This window comes from Brassica rapa, chromosome A07, assembly GCF_000309985.2.
Source record: "Brassica rapa cultivar Chiifu-401-42 chromosome A07, CAAS_Brap_v3.01, whole genome shotgun sequence".
NCBI lineage: Eukaryota > Viridiplantae > Streptophyta > Magnoliopsida > Brassicales > Brassicaceae > Brassica > Brassica rapa.
In genome coordinates, this window is record NC_024801.2 from 25,032,176 (window position 1) to 25,058,649 (window position 26,474).

The following is a 26,474-nucleotide window of genomic DNA, read 5'->3' on the forward strand; positions in this document are numbered from 1 at the left end:
TCATTAAATCTAACGGGATTCCATAAATATTCAAATGTATCTAGGGATGGGGTCGAGAAAATGTATTTATTTGATGCAGAAAAAAAAAAATTCTGTGATGAAATCTTCTCTTATAATCTCATACACGCCAACTTAACACCCACACCAAAAAATTAAATTCTCAATTATTTAGGTCTTTTTAAAAATATACTTGTGATTTACTGATGTATTTATCATTTTGAATTTCAAAACAAGAGATTAGTATCAGGAGTTAAGATTATTATTTGGTTCGATCATATTTCACGCAAAGATAAGTTAAATTTCACGTAGGCACAACTCTTTTATCTTCTTCACTAATTACGGGATTACAATACAATTTGGTTAAAAAGAGTGGCAATAACATAATAATAATTAAAGGGTTTAGGGTGGCCTAAAGTTTCCAGCACACCTCTAAGGAGAGACAATAACTAATAGGAGACCATCTTCATCGCCAAGAAGAATGAGTCGAGAAGTAACCGAGAAGCCCAACGAGCGGTGCGTTGATGTAAGTTGTGGGCTCAGACTGCACGAAATAAGGTCTGGAGTCAGGAAAAGCATCAGTGACATTGGGTCCACCAACTACAGCACCAACTAGAAGGTTTGGGTTTGGATTTGGGCTGAGGAAATAGCGAGAGCCTTCTTTGCAGCCTATACGGGCTGGATGGGCCGAGACGGAAGGAACAGAGCTGCCACGGTGGTGAATCCTACGTGGAAAACGTTGACCGTACCCAACCATGTAAGACATTCCCAACGGATTGTCACCCAGAATGTAATCCACCTGTTCATGTGTCACAGTAAAATCAAACACAAAAACGGCTATATCTAAAGCTTGGTCCCAAAGCTAAACAACGGCTATGAGTTTTGTTTTTGGTCCAAAATGTGAGAAGTTTTGGGACCATATCATACCTGACGCTTGGCAACTTGACGCAGGAGAGATGGGGAGGCAGTTAATTCGCCACAAGGCACAACCTTTCTGGCATGGCTCAGATAATTAGAGTAGGCCAATAGGAGGAAAGATAGTGATGTTACATGTTGCATGTTACTCCCTCCAGTTTTCACAAGCAGTCCTCCTATGTAAGACAAAAGAAAAGGTTAATAGTTTAATACTATTACTGATTAATCCTATACATTTTACTTTTGGGAGGAAAAGACAAAAGTAAATCACGTGAAGTGGGGAAAAAAAGTATGGTGTTCTTTGATATTGGGAAAATAAAAAATGATGGTTTTATATTACCTCGAGAGTATTGGACTTGAGGGTGAGAAATTCCAGGCAATATAGAACAGATAAATTCATCTGCGTTTTGCTTGAAAGACTCAAAATACTCTGCTTTTCCCATTAGCACTTCCTGTAATCAAAACAAAAGAACAAAACTTTTATTAAATTCATGCATAATTTATCTACACATAAGAAGGTTTTAGTATATGGACATGGGTCAAGGAATGGGCAGTGAATAATGAAAAAAATACAACAACAGAGAGTGTGCCCATGTGAAACTAAGATAATCAGAGACCGTTGAGAAATGACAAAACGAAAAACCCACTAAGGCTTTTGCAGCAGAATAAGGACATGACACTTTATTTTCATTTTCCTCAGCCTTTGTGCCACATGCTTTGTGGCAGTTACCATAGACTTATCTACCCTTTCCTCTTTTAGTGTCCCCACTAGCACCCTATAGGCCTGAAGCCTGAATACTACTAACAATAATGTTGGTGTAACTATATGCATGTATTAAGAAGACCTTAGTTTTAATAAACTTTATCCAAAACCACAAATAGGAGTATACTCATGTGATGCACCACATGCAAACTCCTTCCAACAGGAAATGGCACAAAGTCATATACTGTATACATTTCACCTAACCATACAATGGATTGTCAAGTGTCTATTATTATATCTACACTTTTATCCATTCACTAGTAGTCATGGCTCATGGGAGCCATGTGAGGCTCTGGCTTCCATTTGGTAACGTTATAATATAATTTTTTTTATATGATTCCAAATCTAGGAGCACATACTGGACAAAAAGGAGGGGAATGTCCAATGAGGTATGTCTTACCTTAAGATTTAGCTCCCACATCACATGACCATTTCTAATTGGCAAAATCCCATATTTCATCATGTGCAAGGTTCAATCATCCACCCCATAATGTATCTTCTACTCTATAGTTTAGTATTCTATATCATTTTCCAATCTAAGCACGACCCTAGCATGCCTTTTATCTACCTCCCTCTCTCATAAACAAAAGACTCGATGTTGGTTCACATATCTAAGCCGGTTTTACTTAATGAAACATATATTGAATACCAAAATAACTAGATAGTATCATAGGATCCATAATTGTAATGTGAACCCCACTTCCAATTATATGATCAAAAGTCGTGTCACCAACACGTGATAACCAGACGCACCATGCATCTCACAACCTATGTTTACTTAATTCTTAGTACTCCCACCACAAGCATACAAAAAACACTCTAGTTTTAATAACCAAATCTTGGATTCTTGATCTACAATTTACGTAACATAATAATAAACAAATGAATAGTTTAGCTTTGATTAAAAAGTGGTTGGTTACCTTGGAGATCAAGACATTAATCCCAGCATGCTTGTTATCCCAGCCAAACTCATTAATGGTATCTCCAGCCCTGAGAACCACCTCGTTCTTCACAATGAATTCTCTGTACACTCGTTTCCTCGAGGCTTTGTGAAGCCACGCCGCACCCCACAGTAACTCGTCCTGCATAGCCATCCACGTCAAATCACAGTGTTCATCATCCACCGGCTGATTACTAAAGTAGTAAAATACAAGGTTAACTGTTTCTTGTTTTTTTTTACCTGGTAACCGTTGAAATCACAGTAAAAAGGACACACCGCGTGGTATAGACTGCTACTGTACGCGCCGCGATACCTATTAGCAAACGCGAATACCTGCGCCACGTTACGTGTGTTGTCAATTTTCTTTCTTTTTTTTTTCTCGATATAAAACATAGTTTTCATATCCGTGATTTCGATATATCTTCTCTAACGTCAGAAAATTATTCATTTAACCGTACATATACGTAAGAAAAATACTCTAAAAGTCAACATTATAGTATTTCTTTTGGTGAATAATATTTTTAAAAATGAATCACAGAAATGGGCCAAGCGAAAAAAGCACCGAAGAAAAATTATTAGGAAGCATATGGAGAGAATCTCTTATCTCACAAGCAAAGAATCATTGATTAATTGAAAACTTTTGACTATTTTAACCATTTATTATTATTATAAACAAGAAATACATAAATTATAATACATGTATAATTTTTTATGCATGATAAACTTTCCTATTTTATTTTACTTTTTAGTTGATTAAATAAAGGCTGAAATAAAATGTTACACTAATTAAATCTATAATAACAAATTAATATTTTGTGAAAAAAATATAAAAGACACTCGATAAAAAATCATGGTAACTAACAAACAGAGGAAACGGACACACGCGTAAGTAAGTAATAACGAAAAGAAAGCAGTTTGGTGAAAGTAACGTACCCTTGTGGCACGGTCAAGTAGCCGTCTGGAGTAAGCAGGATCGCGTTTCCTGAAAACTATTGACGCCGCGGCTAACGCGGCGGCGGTTTCTCCGGCGACGTCGGATCCTGGATGAGCTCTGTCGATTTTGTAGACACTGCGAAGCGTGTCCATGTCCTCGGGCCTTTCCCAGCAGTTATGGTCGGAGTAAGCGTCTCCGACCTGGACGAAGACGACGCCGGGGATCGCCGTCGCCTTGAGGAGGTAGTCAGTCCCCCACCTCACGGCTCCCACGGCGTTTTTGAGCTCGGGTCCCATGGTTCTCCCGAAATCGATCACGCTCCACGACAGCATTGTCGTCGTGAACGCCATCGGGAAACCGAACTTGACGTTGTCTCCGGCGTCGTAGTAACCGCCCGATAAGTCCACCTGAAAGTTAGTAAAAAAAGCGAAGTCAGAGTGGCGAAATGTCGCCGGAAAAGAGAGGAGGAGATAGTGTAGACTCACGCCGGCGGAGGAACCGTCGCGCAATGCTGAGTCGCGGCGCCATCGGAGGCGTTGGTCGGGAGGAAGCTTGCCGGAGCGTTGACCTTCGAAGAACATGATGCTTTTGCGGAGGGCGTCGCGGTAGTCGTGTCCGGCGTGAATCGCTGATGAGGAGAGAAGCACGACGAGTAAAACCAGTGAGAGAGTCGCCGGCGAGATTTCCGGCGAAGTTAGGGATTTTCGCGCCATATCTTTCTCTCTCTCTCTGATTTGTTCTGTTACTGTGTGGGAGAGTGTTGTGTTGATAGGACCAAGGCAGGCAGAGAGGGGCTCTTTATACTAAAAAGCTAGTCTTGGATTCCAGACACAGAGCCAATGAACATTCACCACGTGGGACTTTCTGATTGGAGCTCATTTTGGTATTGGGGTTTGGGATTCCGAGACTGAAATTCCCTTAACCAGTTGAGAACCGGAATTTACCGGACCGGGTTCAGAATTTGAGCGTTAGTTAATGCAGACGGTGTGTACGCCCTCGGTACGGTGAGAGAATCCAAAAAAGTGGAAATCTGTGAAATGAACTAATGATGATAACAGACAAAAAAAAAAAGTTTGCTTTTTTTTTCCTAGCATGTGACCCACCGCCCTATTGTCAAGCGACACGTGTTGTAATCCCAATCGGATTTTTTGGAGTTTTGTGATTAATTTTGTTCTCTTTTTCACCAAGACATAATCAGTAAATCACTATTGTTTTAAGTTCATTTTCCCATTGATTTCGGCTTTTTTAGACCTACAAATGGAATAAAGATTCTCCCCTCCATGAATTTATTAATAGCAGCAATGTTGAAGAAAACTTGTGGTTGTGTGATTACGAAGGTCTTAAAACTCGATGTATATAGTAACGTAATAAGTTTTAGCTAGCATTCAACCTTCCCCGATTTGCAATCTGTAATCCACTTTAGTCATGTGGTGTATTTAGACAAGACAACTAGCATTTAGTAGATTTGAGGGTGAGATTATTATATAGCATTTTTGTATAGAATACTTTATTGTATTCTTCTTCGTTTTCAGTTTACAACTCTTAAGAAAACCATGCAATTCGTTGATTATTGTACAGTACATTGATCAGTCGTTTAGTTCCAACGAGGGACAAGACATTGCAGCATCGGTGCTTAGGATGCAAACAAGATCCCACCACTGCTAACAAAGGAGTTTGCTACGGGCATAAAGAAAAACAAGAACATTATCAAATCGTCTAAGCACCACTGTAATTCTATAGTAACTTTATAATAATGAGTTTAGACATGTTGGCTCACAGTATATATGATGTTTCTATTGCTAACATGGTTTTTACCTCATAGATCTCAGAGGTTAAGAGATCAACTGTGGATTTGGTGACATATTTTTTTTCATTTAACCGATGAGAGAATTACCTAGATATTATATTTTCTTTGAAAAATTCTGATGAAAATTATATAGAAACAAAATAAAACAGCCTCGTGCATGGCACATGAAACTGCTAATCATTATATAGTATACAATTGCTAACAACTCCAAATTAATTGTCCTGACAATCAGTAAGATAGCTGGACATTTAGAATAATTAACATGAATTATCAGACTGGAAAAACATTTAGTTGGAATGCGACATATGTCCGCACATATATCTTTATCCAATTTAGATGTCCGCATAGAACCCTTAAACATGGCACGCTGTTCAAAATGAAATTATGTTTGCAAAAAAAAGAAAAAGTTTGCAAACAAACAACAAACACGCGAGGCCATAACCCTTATCCGACGCCGGCTATAAGTAACTGACGACAAGAAAACTCAAATGATCGCCCTCTCCCGATAATTTGAAGTTGGTTTATGAGATAAAGTTTTCCCAAAACTCTTTATAAAGTTATAGTAATTTTACATTTAAACGTCCTAAAAAGTTTAAATCTAGTCCTCAATAAGACTGTTCTACGTTACAACATCTAGTATATATATCAAAAAGTTGTATGTTTTCATTAAAATTCCAACAATTATCTTGACAAACAAGAACCCCAATAGGCAATAACTAAAATAAAGAGAATAATGGGCACGAACAATTAATGGGTTGACTAATATACCCGAAAGGATTGTTGTATTGCGCTTGACGCATGTGATCATCTTCGCTGTTTATCGACACGTAGTTTTGAAGCAAAATCATTTCGTTTATGCAGAGAAAATGAACGACCAAAAAAAATAAAAAATAAAATAAAAGAAAAAGTAACAAGGAGATCATGTTACGGGGTGATGTCTATAAATCCGCCACGAATTTAGGCCGATTGATTGGCATCATTTACCGTAGACAATCAATGCGTTGATTAATGTAACCATACCATTTCTACATGCATCAACACTCGAAGTCTGATTCATGTGGCAGCGTATTCCTAACGTCCTACGGATAACGTAACCTTTGGGTTAATTAAACAAAGTATCTCAGATAATACTATTAGGTAAGCATTTGAAGTATATTTGTTTGGGACAAACTGATTCAACAAGTTAATGTAATATCCAAAGAACATCAGTTATTGTTGGGTTCCTTCTAGATGGAGGAAACCCAAATGGGTTTGGTTGGTGATAACCAAACTTGGTGATAGGCTATTGATATTAGTCCATGAGATTAGTATTGGGCCTTGGAGGTTATTAAGGTTAGTGAGACACATATATAAAGTCTCTTAACCCAGTTTGTGAGGGGACAGAACACAAGAAAGAAAGAAGAGTACTCAAGAAGACTCTTGACACAAAAGAGAGAAAAGGAGAGAAGAGACAGATTTTCGTCTGGGTTTGTCAAGGCAGGTTTGGAGGGTCAAACGGATCCTGATCGGACTGATATTTTGTGGGAAGTTTCGTCAGTCAGTGGGTTAAAGGTTCACCGAAGGGATTTGGATTCTAACGGTTGGATCTTCTGTTGTCTGGATTTTCGTGAAGCTGGTCGTCACAGTTCTTCAGTGGTGCTGTCTTGAGTGTTTGGTAAATCCGACGGTGAGATCTTCTCTGATTGAGCTGATATTTGGCAGAGGTGTTACTGACTTGTTCATCTTGGATTTGTACGGTGGGATTAGTCTCTGGTTGCCGGAATACTTGTGAGCTGAGGTCGTTTGGTTGCTGCCGGTTTTGAAGCTTTGTGTTGCTCTCTTATTGTTGTTGTTCTTGTGTTGGAGATAGCTCTTTGAAGCTAGTGTCTCTGTTCTGTTCAGGCTGTTGAACAGGGAGGACGTGGTTGTACTCACATACATTTATATAGTGGATTGTTGAGTGGACTACGGTCCCGTGGTTTTTCCTTCTCACATCGAGGAGGTTTTCCACGTTAAAATTGCTTGTCTCATTTTATTATTGCTTATATCAAATCCTGCAACTGTCGAAGTATTCTCCTCTCAGGTTCTCACAAGGTCAGGGGAAACACGACCGCAAAGTTCCGCTGCGCCGTGTCCGTTTCTTATTTCCCAACAGTGTGGGTTCAGAGCTAGCGTGATTTGCTTATCTGATCCCAACAAAGTGGTATCAGAGCTTTGGGTTTGATAACTTCGGGTTATTGTTGCTTGTGAGAATGATGGAAAATACGAGCAGGATGATAAGCTTGAATGGTGCTAATTATCATCTATGGAAGGGCAAGATGGAGGATCTGCTCTTTGTTAAAGAATTCCATGTTCCAGTCTTCGAGGAGAAGAAACCTGAGGAGAAGACGGATCAAGAGTGGAAGCTGCTGCATCGCAAAGTGTGTGGGTTGATAAGGCAGTGGGTAGATGATAATGTGTTGCATCATATTGAGACTGAGACGGATGCTCGTTCTTTGTGGAAGAAGCTGGAGCAGTTGTATGCTAGGAAGACCGGAAACAACAAGATGTACATGATCAAGAAGTTGATTGAGCTGAGGTATCAGGAGGGAACTCCGATGACGGATCACTTGAATGCGTTTCAGGGATTGCTCAACAAGCTGTCTGATATGGGCATCAGGTTTGATGATGAGATTCACGGTCTATGGCTTCTCGGTACTTTACCGGATTCTTGGGAGGTTTTCAGGATGTCTCTTTGTAACTCCGCGTCGGAAGGTGTCATTTCGATGGATTCAGTGAAGAACAGTGTTCTTAATGAGGAAGCAAGAAGACAATCGAATGCTAGCAGTTCGCGTTCAGATGTCTTTGTTACTGAGTCAAGGGGGAGGAGTTCGAGTAGAGATCCCAAGAGGGACAAGAACAGGAGCAGGAGCAAATCTAATAAATTTGCTAATATGGAGTGCTATTTCTGTCACAAGAAAGGGCACATGAAGAAAGATTGCTGGAAGTTGAAAAACAAACAGCAAGGTAATCAAGAAGAAAAGGTGGATCGGGTGACTGTCACCGAAGATCAGTTCCTCATTCTTCTTGAGGGTGATGCCATTAATGTCGCATGCCAAGACACCAGTTGGGTGATTGATAGTGGAGCTACTACTCATGCAACTTCACAGCGGGATTTGTTTTCTACCTATACTACGGGTAATTATGGTTCCGTGAAGATGGGAAATGATGCGATGGCTCAGGTTGCTGGCATTGGTGATATATGCTTGGAGACTAGTCTTGGGACTAGGTTGGTGCTTAAGGATGTTAAGCATGTTCCTGACATTAGGATGAATCTGATATCAACGGGAAGACTTGATGATGAGGGTTATTTCAGTTTGCACGGTGGTGGTAAATGGAAGCTCTCTCGTGGTTCTTTGATTGTGGCTCGAGGTGAGAAGTCTTCATCCTTCTATTGGATGCAGGCTAAGGTCTCCAAAGATGCAGTTAATGCGGTGGAGAATGATAATGCCATGGAGCTATGGCATAAGAGACTCGGTCACATGAGTGAGAAGGGAATGACTGTGTTGTCTAAGAATGAGGTGATTCCAGGAATCTCTGGTCTGCACCTGCAGAAGTGTTCGCATTGCTTTGCGGAAAACAACACAGGGTATCTTTCAAGTCTTCTGCGCCTTCTAGGAAACCCGAGGTACTGGATTTGGTACATTCAGATGTGTGTGGTCCAATGAAGACAAGATCTCTTGGCGGCGCATCATATTTTGTGACTTTCATTGATGATCATTCAAGGAAGTTGTGGGTATTTCCTATGAGGACGAAGGATCAGGTGCTGGGATATTTCAAGCATTTTGTGACGTTGGTTGAGAGACAAACGGGGAAGAAGCTGAAGTGTATCCGCAGTGATAATGGTGGAGAGTATCTTGGACCATTTGATGCTTATTGCAAAGAGCATGGAATAAGGCATCAGTTCACGCCACCTTATACTCCACAGTTGAATGGGTTGGCTGAAAGGATGAACAGGACGATTGTCGAGAGGATGAGATGTTTGATCTCACAGTCAGGCTTAGCGATGACTTTCTGGGCAGAAGCTTTGAACACGGTGGTTCATGTGCTGAATTTGTCACCAAGTGCTCCATTGGATGGTGATGTTCCAGAGAGGGTTTGGACTGGTAAGGATGTTTCTTACAGTCACTTGAGAGTCTTTGGGTGTAAGGCATTTGTTCATATTCCCAAGGTTGATAGATCGAAGCTTGAGATGAAGTCGCGGCAGTGTGTGTTCATCGGTTATGGTCAGGATGAGTTCGGGTACAGATTTTATGATCCCGTTGAGAAGAAGCTCGTAAGGAGCAGAGATGTTGTGTTCATGGAAGATCAAACAATTAAGGACATTGACAAGTCCAAAATTCCAACTCAGGTTTATGAAGGTTTGATCGATATAGAGGCTACTCCTTCTACATCAGTCCACGGTGAGGTTGAGGTTGAGGTTCAGAATAATACACCCGGTGCAAATGCTCCCGCACATGAAGATGGCACTGGTGATCATGGTGACGATCATGGTGAGACACCAGCTGCTGAGAACCAACCTACTGTTGTGAGAAGATCCGAGAGAGGTCTTAAACCGTCGACAAGGTATGATCCTAGTGAGTACGTTTTACTTACTGATGGGGGAGAGCCTGAAAGCTATTATGAAGCTTTGGAGGATGAACACAAGGATCTGTGGTTTGGAGCCATGGATGAGGAGATGGATTCTTTTAAAGAGAATCACACTTTTGAGTTGGTGGAATTGCCTAAGGGCAAGAAGGCTTTGCTTAATATGTGGGTGTACAGAATTAAGCATGAAGATGGAAATAAGCCACCCAGATACAAGGCTAGATTGGTTGTGAAAGGTTACAGCCAGAAGAAGGGGATTGATTATGATGAGATCTTTTCTCCTGTTGTGAAGATGTCATCCATTCGGGTTGTTCTTGGATTGGCAGCGAGCCTTGATCTAGAGGTTGAGCAAATGGATGTGAAGACTGCTTTCCTTCATGGTGATTTGGAGGAAGAGATCTACATGGAACAACCGGAAGGCTATGTTAAAGAGGGCAAAGAAAATTTGGTTTGCCGCTTGAAGAAAAGCCTTTATGGATTGAAGCAAGCACCGAGACAGTGGTACATGAAGTTCAAGTCTGTTATGGGGGAGCATGGTTATGCAGAGACTGATTCAGACCATTGTGTTTTTGTGAAGGTGTTTGGTGATGATGATTTTATCATCTTGTTGCTGTATGTCGATGACATGTTGATTGTGGGCAGGAACATGGAAAGAATTAAGGAGCTAAAAGAGCAACTCGGGAAGTCCTTTGCCATGAAAGATTTGGGTCCAGCGAAACAGATTCTCGGTATGAGAATTGCTAGAGACAGAGGTGAGAAGCTGATTCACTTGTCTCAGGAGAAGTACATTGAAAAGGTACTTAAAAGGTTTCACATGGACAAGTCTAAAGTGTTGAGTACTCCGCTTACACCACACTTAAGACTGAGCAGTCAACAGAGTCCAAAGACATATGAGGAGAAGGAAGATATGGTGAAGGTTCCATATGCTTCTGCAGTGGGTAGTTTGATGTATGCCATGGTCTGTACAAGACCGGATTTAGCCTACGCCGTTGGAGTTGTCAGCAGGTTTATCTCCAATCCGGGGAGAGAACATTGGAATGCTGTGAAGTGGATTTTGAGATATCTCAGAGGGACTTCTGATCTGAAGATTACTTTCGGGGTTAAGAAGCCTTTGCTGGTCAGTTTCACTGATTCTGACATGTCTGGAGATGTTGATTCTAGCAAGTCTACTTCGGGTTACTTGGTAACATTTGCGGGTGGAGCTGTGGCATGGCAGTCAAGGTTGCAAAAGTGTGTTGCATTATCTACCACTGAGGCAGAGTTCATTGCTGCAACTGAAGCTTGTAAAGAGTTGTTGTGGATGAAGAACTTCTGTGAAGAGATCGGTTTCAAGCAAGAAAAGTATGAGTTGCTTTGTGATAGTCAAAGCGCTATTTGTCTCGGGAAGAACTCTACATTTCATTCGAAGTCGAAACACATCCAGAGAAGATATCATTGGATACGAGATGTGGTTGCTTCTAAGGAAGTGGAACTTGCAAAAGTTCATACGGATGATAATGGAGCTGATATGATGACAAAGTCTTTGCCGAGGGGGAAGCTTGAAGTATGCCGAGGGATAGCCGGAATGGCTGTTTCCTCCACCTAGTCGGAGGGGGAGTTTGTTGGGTTCCTTCTAGATGGAGGAAACCCAAATGGGTTTGGTTGGTGATAACCAAACTTGGTGATAGGCTATTGATATTAGTCCATGAGATTAGTATTGGGCCTTGGAGGTTATTAAGGTTAGTGAGACACATATATAAAGTCTCTTAACCCAGTTTGTGAGGGGACAGAACACAAGAAAGAAAGAAGAGTACTCAAGAAGACTCTTGACACAAAAGAGAGAAAAGGAGAGAAGAGACAGATTTTCGTCTGGGTTTGTCAAGGCAGGTTTGGAGGGTCAAACGGATCCTGATCGGACTGATATTTTGTGGGAAGTTTCGTCAGTCAGTGGGTTAAAGGTTCACCGAAGGGATTTGGATTCTAACGGTTGGATCTTCTGTTGTCTGGATTTTCGTGAAGCTGGTCGTCACAGTTCTTCAGTGGTGCTGTCTTGAGTGTTTGGTAAATCCGACGGTGAGATCTTCTCTGATTGAGCTGATATTTGGCAGAGGTGTTACTGACTTGTTCATCTTGGATTTGTACGGTGGGATTAGTCTCTGGTTGCCGGAATACTTGTGAGCTGAGGTCGTTTGGTTGCTGCCGGTTTTGAAGCTTTGTGTTGCTCTCTTATTGTTGTTGTTCTTGTGTTGGAGATAGCTCTTTGAAGCTAGTGTCTCTGTTCTGTTCAGGCTGTTGAACAGGGAGGACGTGGTTGTACTCACATACATTTATATAGTGGATTGTTGAGTGGACTACGGTCCCGTGGTTTTTCCTTCTCACATCGAGGAGGTTTTCCACGTTAAAATTGCTTGTCTCATTTTATTATTGCTTATATCAAATCCTGCAACTGTCGAAGTATTCTCCTCTCAGGTTCTCACAAGGTCAGGGGAAACACGACCGCAAAGTTCCGCTGCGCCGTGTCCGTTTCTTATTTCCCAACAGTGTGGGTTCAGAGCTAGCGTGATTTGCTTATCTGATCCCAACAGTTATTTTACATCCAAAACCAATATGCTATGAGAACTCTTTTTGTTTCTCAAGTGTTTGATAACATACGAAGAACAAGTGTTTAAATGATTCTAAGTTATCGTAGCTTCAATAGTTTGTAAGCTTTATTAATGCAAGTTCTTTGAAAAGCAGTATTAGAATTTGGTGGCGACTCAAAAATTGTCTCAAACTAGTTAGGAATCTAGTTAATTCTCGTTAGGTTATGGAGTTGCTAAGCAAATGCGGGCTCGTGTCTTCAGGATACGAGTATCATCTAAATTACCGACTTAGTTTATCTTTTTGTTCATAAGGAAAAAGAAATTTACACTGAACTTTTCTAATTTAGTTAAGAGTTTAAGATTATTTCTTTAATATTAATTTTATTTCATTAATCAATATTAATCCTTAGATATGTTTTAACAGAATTTAACCATAACTTCAGTACTTTGGTAAAAAGTACTGAAGTTGAAATGAAGAGTATAGTATTGGAGACAGCATCGTCTGAAAGTTGTTGTCTTATGTAATAACGGTCGGTCGGGGATGATAGGCTAGTGAAACCATTCCTCGAGTACATTTGCAGAGTGTACTTTGCATGAAGAAGGAAATAATTCAAGGAACTTCAAAATTTGCAGAGTGACATGTACCTCAAAGAACTTCAAATTCAAGTTTTGGCAACAAGGTCAAAAGCAGCAGAGGTTGGCATGCTCCTGAATAAAAATCTGCTCGGCATGCTCTTGAAATAAGAATGTGAACATGGAAAATTAACAACCAAATTTGAACTATGATAACAGAAATGTATGTTGCCTAGTCCAATTTTTTTTCAATCTGAGCAGAGACAAGTAAACAGCTGCATACTTAGCAAAACCTGAAGGGACTACGGCATAGGGACGTTGATAAACTCATACAAGCACGTAAATTTTGGAGACGAAAGCAGTTTCTTGATGGATTTAAATTTCAAATACTGACCTCAAGAGGCAAGAAAATCTTCTAGACCACTGAGAACGCAGATTCTGAAACCACTCCTCGAGTACATAGACCGGAGAGGACTAGATTCTGGAAATACTTACTTTATTAGTTTAACATAGTCGTCTGCAGAATCAAATACTTACTTCATTAGTCTATCACCATTGGCTCTTGCCAACTTAATTATTATCTGTCCAAGAGAAAAAAATGTATAAACAGCTGGAAAGTATGAGACATGTGGTGTGAAAAGAAGTGGGTAGAAGGTGAATCAATGTTTACCAACAGAACTTGGCAGTACGTAGTGAAACAGAGCTACATACAAGTAATACAATGCACATGTTCAAAGGCAATGGAAACAAGTTCCTCATAAAAAGGTTGCGGAGGTAATAAACATGTAAGCAATGTAATAATAGCAGGTTACATTAAACACACACTTATTAGTGACAAGAATATTCCACTTGCTAACAGATTTGGTAACTCAAAACGTTGTTCCTTTACCTAAATAGCCTCCTCCGAATAATAGATAACATATATTTTTTTTGCTTAGAAGGAATCTGAAGATATCTGCCAAACAAAAGCATCTACCTGAATAACAATCAAGAGGGGGTAAAGAGAGATTTTTACCTCTGACTTTCGCAGGAGTAAGAGCATTGAACGTTGCCTGCTAGATACTTTTCATATATTTTGCTGTCCCAAATACTTTTTTATTTATCTTCTATATTTTACAATAACATTTAGAGTCAATGCATTAAAATCTTTATTTAGTTAAGTAGTCCTGTAGCACAAATATTTCGAATAATATGTCGAATAACTGTTCATTGTCAGAGAGAGAGTTGAGAATTGAGATTCAACTAGAGAATAGTATGATTTTTATATGTACGAGGCCAGCCAATCATGGGAACCTCAAAACGTGAGGAGAGTTTTTATTTTCTTAATATTATATATTAACAATGTAAATAACAAATGAATGAACTTTTCCTTTTCTTTCTCTTTCTCACACACTACTAAACCCCTCTCCTATAATCACTACCAGAACCAATAACAAGAAAAAGCTCGCTATACACAATCAAACATGTAACAAAGATATTATCTACTTTCAATAACTCGTCATAGGCCGTTTACCATGAGGATCCGAGCTAGAGCTGGCACCTGCACTTCTAGTGGCGTGACCCCGTGTCGGTGTCCTAGCAGAAACTGGAGTAGCTCTACCTGTTCCAGTTCCACTGTTCGTGTTCAAGTTCGAGCCAAACGAATCTGTACTCGATCCCGTCGTCGACAATGTACCAACCGAGGATGTTCCTGAAGGACGGTGATGCGTTCTACGTCGGTATCTAGACCCCGGGACGCCAGGACGCTCTGGCTCTTCTAGATGTCCTGGTTTTCTCGAGAGAAGCAAAGACACTCTTCTCATAGCTGGTCTCTGGTGAGGGTCGCCTTGTACACATAGCAGTCCGATCTGAACGCAGAGTCTGACTTGGTCTGGATCAGCCGAGGCTGCTATGTCCGGGTCTACCATCTCCATGGTCCTGCCTTTCTTGTACAACCTATATGCCTGTGGAACAGATCATGAATCGGTCAGTGAGCGATTCGAGAGTAGACAAACGAGTAAACAGGACTAGAGAGAGGCTTACCCATTCGAGAAGAGTTTGGTCAGCGTGTTTCAGACTAAAACTGGAGTTCTTTTGCCCACTGATGAGCTCAAGAACCACAACACCAAAGCTGAACACGTCTGCTTTTACCGATAGAGCACCGTGCATTACATACTCAGGCGCCATGTAACCACTACGCATTACAGAAAAGTAAAAAAGCAGTGAGCATTTGTGGATTTAAACTTTTGAAGGGATAAGTAGTGATAGAGAGCAATGCATACTTGGTTCCAGCGACGCGAGTGTTGACGTGCGTTGCGTCCTCCTGAAAGAGCCTAGCCATCCCAAAATCAGCAATCTTGGGAACCCACTTCTCATCGAGCAAAATGTTGCCAGCCTTGATGTCTCTGTGGATAATGCAGTTAGGCGCGTCTTCATGGAGATAGAGCAGTCCTCGAGCAACGCCTGTTATGATCTCAAACCTCTGCTTCCAGTCTATCTCCGATCTTCTGTTAGACTCTGCATCCAAATGGACCACGTGTTAACTAATAAACGTCTCATAGTTAGGTAACGACGAGAGAAAAGAACTTACTGAAGAGGACTTTGTCAAGGCTTTCGTTAGCGACGTACTCGTAGACCAAGAGCTTATCCTCACCGTGAGTGCAATAGCCCCAGAGGTTAACGACATTACGATGCTGGACTTTAGCTAACAACTTGGCCTCGTTAACAAACTCTCTCTTCCCTTGCCTTGAGGCCTGAGATAGCTTCTTCACTGCTATGTCTCTCCCGTCAGGTAACCTTCCCTATTGCACAGAGGGTTTAACCTCATCAGCTAAACTAACCCTAAAGAAGGAAACTTTTGATCTGAGGTTTAGTGGGGTTTACCTTGAAGACGGGTCCGAATCCACCTTCGCCGAGCTTGTGGGTCGGGTTGAAATCCTTGGTAGCGGAGACTAGGACTTGAAAGGGGAAGACTTTCTGCTCGAGAGCAGCGATTCTCTCGATATCGTCTTCAATACCTTTGGAAGAAGAAGAAGTGAGTCGATTTAGAAAAACCCTTTGCCCTAAAAAGAATGAGAATTATTACCTCGATTGGAGCTGCGTTTGAAGGGTTTGATGATGTTCTGGAAGAAATTCATGGACTTGGTCATGCCCAGATCACTCTTGTGAGAGTTCCTTGTGACCATCCCATGGAAAGCTATTGTGAACTGAAGAAGAAAGATCGAAGAAGAAGACAAGAGGATGCTAGAATCGGATCTTCAGGAGGATTCGATTGGGTTTTTCTTCGCTGTAGTCGCGGAAGATCAGATTGTGATTGAAGAAGAAGAAGAAAGAAGAAGAAAGCGTGTTTAGATTTGTCTCTGTAAATTTTGGTTTTATGTGAGGAAGAGTGCGCGGAAGGGACGATAGAGACAAAAGTCAGAGATGTATTCGTGTTTTTTTAAGTCTTTGTTTCAACCACATTTTTTCATTTCTTTATTTTTAAACGCGGTCATATTATTTTATTTTATATCACTAAAAGTTCAAGATTTCTTTATTCTATTTTTTAAAATTACGAGTTGATAAAAAAAATTATGAGAACAAGCATGTAAATTAGTGAGAATTAGTCTTATTCTTTTTTTTTGTCGACATGTAAATTAGTCTTATTCATATAGCATGATATAAAGTTTCAGGAGCTGAAATACATTTTTAAAATTTAACTGGTTAAATTATCCATTTTTAATATATAGCCGTTTACCGTGCGAGTATCCGAATTCAAAAAGATATGTACATTCCTGACGAAAAGAAAATTTTTACTTCGTTTTTTTTCTCCTTTCCATTTTTCTATATTTGTTAAGGGTCTTAAAGACGTCTGCAACCGATGGAAAAGCTGAGTGAGAAGTTCTGTTTCAAACGGTTGTAGATATTAGTAGAATAATCAGCGAGTTAAGACAGGATATGAAAAAGAAAAATGATAGTTTTATGTAGTGTAACCTGTCCGGTAAGTAACTAACGACGTTGTTAATTAATATAATCACAAGATAGGAGTAAACTGTAAGGTCCAGGAAGGTGCCACCCCTGCATTTATAAAGCCACCTACCTTGACCAAACCTTCATAAACCAAAGCGCTCAACTTATTCAACTCTCGAACTCTTTTTCTTTTCCTTTAGACAAAACTTTAAACATAACCCTAATCTTATGACAAATCAGATTAAGCCCACTTAATTTAATTACTTAATCATAAATTCATTAATACTCCTACACCAAAAAATATTACCGAATCTCAGCAAAGATGAATTATGCAGTTCATTTTTTTGCATGAGATCAGAGCTGATCCTGGATATAAACAAAAGAATCATGGAACTAGAGTCTTGCATATGTTTATTTATTTTAGGGACCAAAATATAACTGAAAACTTTGGTAACTATTCTGATACTGTTTTAAACGAATCATGGGCCTAGAATTTTCAAGGAGCATGCACGTTTTAGTCCTTCACCCAAGTACAGTACAAGCCGGTGTATATTTTTCTTTATGTCAAATGACTCAAATCTAGTGTTCGGTTTCTAATCTGAGTGCAATTGGATTACTAATTTTGGAATAAAATTTTATAGAATGATTTATTCTTACAGATCTTTTAAAAAGTTATCATTTAAATATAATTAAAAAAAATCTTATTCCAATGATTTTTTTTGTGTGGAATATATTGAATAAAAATAATGTAGTTAATAGTTATAGAATATTCATAATTAAAAAAACTCACGAATAAAATAGAATAAGATAAAATGAAATTCTACTTTTATTTCATAATTTGTTTTATCCCATTTGTTTGTATTTTATTTATTTAGTTGAATTTATTATATTATTATTTTTTAAATAATTACCGGTTATAGCCTTTGTGTTTTACAGTGACCAGAAATAAAATATTTACTATATGACATCATTGACGATGACGCTAGAAAGTAAAAATAGATCATCAGTTGGCATAAAAAAAACATGACCCAAGAGTCAAGACGCGTTTCTCTTGACTTTATTCGTTCGGTCAAGTCCTGCTAATGTGTACCCTTTATTTTATTTTGTTGCTCCTTCTTGTAACTTAGTACCATCTTTTTGTTAGTTTAGATTCGAGTAATAGGACTCCCTTTTGGGTAACGAATAATAGCCATTCACTGATTCACATGTTATATATTGCTTATAAAACTATATTCTAAATAGACAAATTCTCTAGATGATTTTTCTTGACAACAGCTCTTTTCTCTCTCTGGTCAAAGTGATTAGATACATTGTATATCCTATTTTCAAAGGTAATCATTAATTATAGTGGGAAGTAGACAAGTGATACGCCCTAGCGAGTAAAATGCTCAGCTATCGTACAATCCCATAAAAATCTAGGTTCGAAAGCTGTGTGTTATAGTACAGTAAAGAAATATATGCTCACTGGGTCAATGTAAAAAGACAAACGAACAATTGAAAACTTTTAGGTCGTGAAAAAGTTATGATGCACGCATCCACCAAAGGAAGATGCAACAATTATCAATGAAATCATTAAATATAACTTGAACATTACGCGGCATTTATGTTAGATGTCTTTGTCACATCTGTACGCTAAAACTAAAATAAAGCTAATGTATTGTATCCATAACTAATAATAAGAGTGTATTCAAACGTACCTCACACGTATCTATTAAAAATTATATTCGATCGCAAGTCATAACTGATAACAGAACTATACACATAATCTTGATCTCTTCAGTCATATAAATTTGGAGTTACAAGTTTTTAGCTTTGTCACTATTTTGTCCCCAAAATGTTCCGTTTACAAGCTGGATTAATGCCATTATAGAAGCATCTTTCGACCAATTAACTTTAATGGCCAGGGCTGTCAGAAGGAGGTCAAGATATATCTAAGTGAACATCAATAGAAGCTTTTGAAAACTCGTACAGACTAGTCTAGATCAGAGATTTCTTTTTAATTCAGTTTTACTGCATATGATGTCCGATATATTCTGTTATTCCGTTCGAAACTGATAAATTTGGGGTGAAGTCAGTACGATTCTTTGTTAGGGACCTTAGGGTAGACCTCTCTGAACCAAAACTCAAAACTAATAAAAACTCAATGGCTTCGAGGACTTTGCCACTAACCAAAAACTAACTTGATCGACATTCTATTGTTATTTCACATTTTCTTTATCATTTCTTATAACTACATAGTATTTTTGCTAAAACCATATTCGATTAAAAGGAAATCGTAGGGGGCACTCTAAATTTTGTTAATATAATTGTAGGGGAATCTTCGAAAGAGTCGAAGGGTACAATATATCAAACCATATGCACACAGCACACGCTCATTTGATTATTTTTGGGTGTATGTATGTGTTTTCAACTCATTTAAATTGTTTTTGTTCTTTCCAGTCTCCATCATGTTCTTTTTTATCGACTTGTATTTATTTCTAAATATAAACCATAACGCGGTTCAAAAAAAACTTGTAGGATAGTCTTTGAAAGAGTCGTAAGGTACAGTATCACACCAAATCAAGCATACACTTTTTTTTATTTTGTGTTTTTTCAACGTACATGGCATGCTGACCAGTCAAATTATATGATGGTAGAAGAAAAGATTAGCTTTCAAGTAAAACCGACCAAACGTAATATTCTCAATTATTTTTCACGTGAACAAGAATATGCCTGGTTTCTCAGAAATTTCGAGTCGAGTTTATCCGCTAAAGCCCATTTAAACAGGCCGATATACTAGTACATCTGTTGTGTGACTTGGGTCAATTACTTGATAGGTACACAATCCAGGTGGGAACATGGGTCATAATCAGGCTCCCTTTCAAAATATGTTTAACACCAATCAAGTTATGGAATGCACCGTAGTCAAAATTTCTGGTTGTTTCTGTTTTTTCTTTAAATATAGCTAACAAGGAAAGGAAGCAGAGAAATGGTTTTCGGTATACATACAATACAGCCAATCAAAGTCTGATTAGTTTCGTTAAGGCTAGCTACATTAACTAAACAAATACAGATAAACCAACATTTTAACATATGCTCACAAAGTTAAAAAAAAAACAAATATGCAAGATTACGTTATTATTTCAATTTTGATATACAATCTTCTTATATTATTTAGACCTTCTATAGAGTGGATCCTTTTATATATATCAAAAGGGATGCACTTTTTTACATCTTTTGAATCATTGTGGCTCGTTGGTTCATTAGAACATGCATTTTAATTATGCAACCAATATATTATGTAACCAATAATGTGATGGAGCATATAATAAATATATGTGGAAATAAAATCTAGGCATGTAAGTATAATAAATAGACAATGTGTAGAGGAAGGTTGTGCGCATAATTAAGTGCACATGAGCGTTTGAGCTTTAAGAGGATCAATCGCCGAAAGTCGCACATTTCGATCTCTCACTTATTTTAGAAATTAAAGTACAAACCATACTTTCTTCTTCATCCACCATAAAGGTTCTCGCTTTAGAAACTTATTTATACATTTATATTACGGTCAGAAACTGGTGCGACTCTAAATGATCTAAAATCTAAAGCAACCAATCTTTTGGTGATTTCAGCAGACGTTTGAAGAATCTCTTAACTGTCATATTATTTGGGTTAGCTGGATAGCTAGTTGTCATATAAGATCACCTGTTTAAAGATTTTATGTTATTTATATAGTTCAAGAATGTTTAGAATATTATATATAGTGAGTTATATATTTATATATACTCCGTTTGTCTTTGAATGAAACTGGCATAATAAAGAATCATATATATACAGCGCTAACTATAAGAAACAAGTATAGAGCTAGTGATCATCAATAGCGACCAGATACATGTCTTGTTGTTTGTGTTTGAAGTTTCTAGTGACCAACAACACTAACTAAACCTTATAACGTTACTTCTGTAATATATTGATGATAAGTTTCGGACACTAGCGACTAGAAATTCTAACCATTTATCTATTTTTAGCGGTTTGAAATTTTGAAATGACTAGTAGTAGTTGAACCTTGTCACTGTTACCATCGACTACAAAACAAACATAGTTTAGTCGCTTACACTTCCAACCTGAGAGAGAGTTAACTTTTGACAGAGACGCAAGGCGGATGGATGTATGAAATGCAACATAGACTGAGACCTAAGGCGGACCCCCCCTGGAAACTTTTGTGAGGTTGTCTAAGCTTTTTTACATACGTATAAATTTAAAACTGATCACTAAATACAGTATGTGTATACATATATTTTGTGTGTGTATGTGAATCAATAAAGAAAGACGTACTTGTTTTTGTTTAAAGCCAACGTCTTATATTTATATGTAGTTTGTTGATTTTCTACCAACCAAATTAACATATTGCTTAGAACCCAATCCATGCCAAGTCGATCCTAGAATAACTTGCATTACAAATTACAACCACTTGTCTAAACATACAGTTTTAAATATGCACAAATAAAAACAATACAAAAGGTAATTAATACGAAGAAATTCGAGAGTAGATTGATACAAAGGACAGGTCTTATGCAAAGCGAGTTACATGAGTAATTGCTACCAAGTTACAATCCAAAAGAAAACAAATGAAGAGGTTACTTACCCCACCTATAAAACAGTGATTCAAAACTCACCCGGAAAGTTCCTAAATGTTCTGAAAAGTCCAATAAAACAAAACCATTATGTACATTGGAGCTGGCATCTTTGTTGAAATCATTCCAAGCTCTGCCACAAACATCCAAGAGATTGACAGCTTGCCCTTTGGCCTTTTTAATAGCAATATCTCACCTTACTACTCGCTACACTACACACAGATACACTCATCATTCTACCTTTTTTTCTATTACCACTCATAAAGACAAATAAAAAAAGTGAAAAATTATGCTCACACTCCTCTCTTTTTATATAGTAAATCTTCACTTTTTATAATAAAAACCAAAAAATTGAATTAAAACAAATGAAAAGACTGACATTCTCATCTGACACAACATAAGAGAATCAGATTGATATTCTATCCGAGACTTTTATGCCATTTTCTTCTTCTCCATCTAGACCTTTTCTTGTTGTTCCTTACCTCCCAAGCAACAAAGTCACTCCCTAACCTTATTACAAACAAGAAAATTGATTCTTCTTTATAACATTTCTTTTTACAATCAGCTAGTTTAAGAAGGGGTTAGAGGAAAAGAAAACCAGAGATTAAGTACCTGTATGATTTGTTCTCTTCATGCCACCACATGCATAAGAGTGAACTCAAACTCAAACCCAAACCCAAACTCAATAACTCATGTCTTCATTTTCTCTTACACGAATTAGATCAATATTCTTGAGATCACGTAGATGTTGAAGAATCTCATGGAGAAGATGAACACCCTTGTCCCCTTTCTTCAATGAGCCAACACAATGTCTCAAGAACTCTCTATCCGCCTCCAAAGCTTCTAGTCTCTCGTATAGCTCATCCACTTCTTCCTCCACATTAACAATCTCACCTTTCTCCGATTCATCAACCCCGTTCTCATAGTGGTCTCCGTTCCCAATCTCTCCATCCACTGCATCAAAGAGAGGAAGTAGTCTCTTTGACTTGAGGACTCTATGCTTCCCATTGGTCTCCTTTTCATGAACATGCCCGTTTCCATTGATGCTACCATTACTCTCAAACGTTTTAGCTTCTTCTTCATCGTCTTCTTCATCGTTCAAAGCTGTGAGTTTCTCTTCAAGAAACTTCAACCTCCCAAGAATAGAAAGCCTCTCTCCTTCGTAATCATCTAAACACTCATCAAGACGAAGCACAACATCAACGGGAGTGTTCTCCATCTCACTCTCTCCTTCAACGCTCTTATGCCCAAACTCTCCGTTGTTCTCATCTGAACCCTCATTGTTTCTATACGAATCAACGGAGGAGTCTCTCATTCTCCTCATCATCATCCCCATCCTCTCTTTAGCCTCATACTCCTCCAATCTCTTTCTACAGACCTCTAGCTCCTTCTCCAGCTCTGCAATCTCCTTCTCTCGTTTCACGATGACTTCGTTTAATAGCTGCAAGGCTTCTTGATCGAACTCTGACTGCTCCTCCATCATCCTCTGGTACTGCAGCGCCTCCATCTGCATCGCGGCTTTCTCCTCGTGTAATCGATTGATCATCGCCATTGTTTCGTTGGCTGCGGTGGCGGACGCGCTCCTCTCTTCCTCCAGCTCCTCGTATAGAGCGTTGAGAGCCTTTCGCTCTTCTTCTAACTCCGACTTCAGCTTGGCCACGGTGAGTGATCCTTCAAGGTTGGGTTCTGGTTCTGTTCGATCTAGTTGAAACATAGCGTTGTGTAGACAGTTTGAAGTTTCGAGAAGCCGCTCTTTGTTGGCGTGTAAGACAGGTCTCCTTGTCTCGATATCAACTGTTCTGAACTCCAACGTGTCGTTACCATGATCATTGTCGTCGTCGTCGTTGTTGTCTTGAGGAATGATGAGTTGGCGGGATTGGTCATCTCCGACTTGCTCGTGATCAGGAATCTCTGTTCCTATTGAAACGTCTGCGTCTGTTTCTTCGTCGTCGGTCTGCGTTTGCAATGACTCATCATCTGTCGGAGAATCTGCGATATAATTAGTATTAAAAAAAACATTAAACTCAAAGACTCATTAGGACAAGAAGAAGAGTTGCAAGTGTTTTGTAATAATTTTAAACAAAGCACACCTTGTTTCGTCTCAGCCTCGTCCTGTTTTGATTCTCCCGGCAAGGGAACCGCCTCGTCTGAAGATAACCCCACGTCTTCCTCCGCCGTCGCCGCCGCCGTTGCCGCGAAGTCAGGTTCGGATTGTTGTTGTTGATCAGGACAAACAAACATTAACAAATCACCTTGAGTCGTCTCAGCGTTCTCCGGTTCCGATTCTCCCGGCGAGGGAAACGTGGAAGATAATCCCACGTCTTCCACCTCCCCTGCCGCCGCCGCCGCCGCGGAGAAGTCAGGTTCAGGTTGTTGTTGTTGATCAGGACAAACAGACATTAACAAATCACCTTGATTTGTTTCAGCCTCTTCATGTTTCGATAACGCGGAGATCTCGTCGGAAGATAACCTCACGTCTTCCTCCGCCGCCGCCGCCGTGAAATCAGGTTCGGCGCCGAAATCGAGGATAAAGTCACCGTTAACGTCGGAGATCTCTCGGACTTCCTCGCTCGGTTTGTAGAATTCTTCGACAGGAATCAAATGGCAGTCCTGGTCGTCAATGTAGAACTCTAGGTTCGTCGCCGGCGCAGGTTTATCCTCCGTAGCTAGATCCACTCTGTTTTCTTCTTCTTCTTCTTCCTCCTTCTCCGTTACAATAACTTCTCTGTTACAGTCGAAACTCGATACAAAGCAAGAGAACTCATCATCATCATCAACAATCTTCTCCTCTGTTTCTTCTTCATCAATAACCTTCTCCTCTGTTTCTTCTTCTTCTTCTTCATCAACAACCTTCTCCTCTGTTTCTTGTTCATTTCGTTCCTGAGAATCAATCAAATGCTTGGATCCTACGTGTTCCTCCAAGACGAAGATAGATCGGGACCGTTCGGTGAAAAGCCGACCATTGTGAACCTGAACATCATCTCCGATCAGATTCGCCGTAAAGCTATAACCTTTATCATCCCTCAGATCAGGCTCGATCGGAGCACAAGAGACCAACTCCTCAGGGAACACAACAAAGGACTCATCGGAGCCTTTGGATTCAGAAAGAGGTTTCGAGGGAACTGTAGAAATCTCGAGGGCGTGAACGTGATCACCGCAGAGGAGATCTCTGTGGGAAGGAGATTTCCCTGAGGGGTCGAAGAACCGATCGAGTCTACAGCAGAGGAGGCAAGGTCGCTTGAGGCCGAAGTAATCAGCGAATCTGAGGATGAAATAAGAGAAGAGAGAGTTGAGGAGGATGAAAGAGATGAGAGTCCACTCGAGGAAAGCGTAGACGAGGACGAGAGTGATCCGGTTGGTTTTGCGGTGGATCAAGGTCGCGAATCTGTTGGCCGCCATAGACGAAGAGTAAATGGAGCAAATATTTACAGAGAGAGAGAGAGAATGCGTGTGGGACGGTGTTGTGGGAAGAACAGAGAAAGACTTGTCAGCTTTAAGTAAGTTTTAGTCCGAGGCTCGGACCGACCGTAGACGTTTTTTTAGAAAAAAATATTTTTTTAGTTGAATTTTAATTTGACAAGCAAAAAAAATGCGTATATTCTCAACAAAAAAATGGAAAATGGAGTATATACAAAGAAGTCAAGGATAATTAAAGTTTTAGGTTAGGCAAAGAGATTATTATCATGTTTATTAAACACTAAAAACAAAGTGTGAAATGGTATTTAGTTTTATAATATGCTAAAAACCAAACTATTTCGTTAAAATGTTATTAATTTATGGTTGACTAAGACATTGGGGTTTTTTTTACACCTTGTTTTGGATTTTAGTTTTTACGAATTTTATTTTCCAAAATGCGGTCACAATTTCTTTTTCTATTTTTTTCAATCCATGTCTATTTTGATACTGTAGGTCATTTTCAGTATTTATTTCTCTTAAATAGTGTATTAAACTATACAATAGTTTCCAAAAGCTTGTATCAGAATTATTATTTTCACAATTTTTTTGTAAATAAATACAGATAAATATATTTAGAATATTTAAATTCTCAATAATTGATCCAGACAATAAATTTTGAAATATACTATAAGAAGCGAGCGGGTTGTTTAGGGTCGGAGGCAAGTGGATTAGTGTAGCGGAAAGCTATTGGTTTACGATTTTTTTTGTCGTCAAGCTACTGATTTTATAATTACATTGATCGTGACGCAATCATACTGTTGAAAATTTATTTTAGTTTTGTTAAACTTTGTAAGCAAAAGAAATATAATTAAGTAAAAATATTTAAAAGAAATAAACAGGTTTGCCACGTGGTTTGTATGACCCCGCCACTATTTTCTTTCGCTTTGGCGAAAAAAAGCAGACCCATACCCGTGACCCACATGCGCGGAGAGGACCCATGCTTTTAAAACTTCGGATTTCACATTTTCAATGGGATGGGCACTTCGGTTTAATTTCAAATTTGGTTTATCTGCTTATTAAACCATCCGGTTTGACAAAAACTCTTAATCCATTGGATTTCTAGAGTATGCATATGCTTGGTTTTGTTTGATTCGGTTCTGTCAAAATATTTTGCCCACTTAATTCAAATAATCAAATTCTTGAAGCCACGAATTATGAGATCTTTCTTGTATACTTTCTATTAAGACATACTATATAATTTTCACAGTAGAATTTAGAAAACATATGATGCATTATTGTAGAGATTTTTTACTCAATTCGTTCTTTCTCTATGTATTAAAATGATGGTTTGAAAGTAAGAAAAAACCAACATTTTTGTTAGTCGTACAATGGATTGAATATGGTAATTTGAAACTGCGTAATAATATTTGCTTTAGTTTCCTT

General features: G+C 38.9%; 3 protein-coding genes across 6 annotated transcripts; all 3 read right to left on the reverse strand.

Moving 5' to 3' along the window:
- Window positions 1-256: 256 nt before the first annotated feature.
- LOC103831605 (endoglucanase 8) lies at window positions 257-4,329 on the reverse strand. The gene is made up of 7 exons (XM_009107492.3): window positions 4,035-4,329; window positions 3,549-3,956; window positions 2,856-2,948; window positions 2,596-2,757; window positions 1,253-1,364; window positions 925-1,088; window positions 257-796 (listed from the first exon to the last, which is right to left on the reverse strand). The coding sequence occupies exons 1-7, from the start codon at window positions 4,260-4,262 to the stop codon at window positions 464-466; spliced, it is 1,500 nt and encodes a 499-aa protein (XP_009105740.1). The 5' UTR covers window positions 4,263-4,329; the 3' UTR covers window positions 257-463.
- A 10,049-nt stretch (window positions 4,330-14,378) lies between these two features.
- Window positions 14,379-16,501, reverse strand: LOC103831607 (cysteine-rich receptor-like protein kinase 10). The gene is made up of 6 exons (XM_009107493.3): window positions 16,160-16,501; window positions 15,958-16,091; window positions 15,665-15,875; window positions 15,357-15,591; window positions 15,118-15,268; window positions 14,379-15,038 (listed from the first exon to the last, which is right to left on the reverse strand). Exons 1-6 carry the CDS (start codon window positions 16,257-16,259, stop codon window positions 14,583-14,585), a joined length of 1,287 nt encoding a protein of 428 aa, XP_009105741.1. The 5' UTR covers window positions 16,260-16,501; the 3' UTR covers window positions 14,379-14,582.
- A 4,971-nt stretch (window positions 16,502-21,472) lies between these two features.
- Window positions 21,473-25,138, reverse strand: LOC103831609 (myosin-binding protein 2). 4 transcript variants are annotated; one of them, XM_009107494.3, is made up of 4 exons: window positions 24,486-25,136; window positions 23,726-24,446; window positions 22,248-23,624; window positions 21,473-22,145 (listed from the first exon to the last, which is right to left on the reverse strand). In XM_009107494.3, the coding sequence occupies exons 1-3, from the start codon at window positions 25,032-25,034 to the stop codon at window positions 22,318-22,320; spliced, it is 2,577 nt and encodes an 858-aa protein (XP_009105742.1). In that variant the 5' UTR covers window positions 25,035-25,136; the 3' UTR covers window positions 21,473-22,145; window positions 22,248-22,317. The 4 variants fall into 4 exon arrangements, with proteins under 4 accessions (XP_009105742.1, XP_033130202.1, XP_033130201.1 ...); XM_033274311.1 differs by having other exon boundaries at window positions 23,726-23,938; window positions 24,083-25,134; XM_033274310.1 differs by having other exon boundaries at window positions 21,473-22,140; window positions 23,726-25,138.
- Between the last annotated feature and the right edge of the window lie 1,336 nt (window positions 25,139-26,474).

Excerpts from the sequence above, each read along its gene's own strand:
- LOC103831605 (XM_009107492.3), bottom strand. The coding sequence starts at position 4,262 with ATGGCGCGAAAATCCCTAACTTCGCCGGAAATCTCGCCGGCGACTCTC. Across the intron at positions 2,758-2,855 it reads GTGATTTCAACGGTTACCAG|GACGAGTTACTGTGGGGTGC; the intron begins GTAAAAAAAAAC and ends ATGGCTATGCAG. Across the intron at positions 797-924 it reads GTCAAGTTGCCAAGCGTCAG|GTGGATTACATTCTGGGTGA; the intron begins GTATGATATGGT and ends ACACATGAACAG.
- LOC103831607 (XM_009107493.3), bottom strand. The coding sequence starts at position 16,259 with ATGGTCACAAGGAACTCTCACAAGAGTGATCTGGGCATGACCAAGTCC. Across the intron at positions 16,092-16,159 it reads CAAACGCAGCTCCAATCGAG|GTATTGAAGACGATATCGAG; the intron begins GTAATAATTCTC and ends CTTCTTCCAAAG. Across the intron at positions 15,592-15,664 it reads CCTTGACAAAGTCCTCTTCA|AGTCTAACAGAAGATCGGAG; the intron begins GTAAGTTCTTTT and ends ATTTGGATGCAG.
- LOC103831609 (XM_033274310.1), bottom strand. The coding sequence starts at position 25,034 with ATGGCGGCCAACAGATTCGCGACCTTGATCCACCGCAAAACCAACCGG. Across the intron at positions 23,625-23,725 it reads CGAGGCTGAGACGAAACAAG|ATTCTCCGACAGATGATGAG; the intron begins GTGTGCTTTGTT and ends ATTATATCGCAG.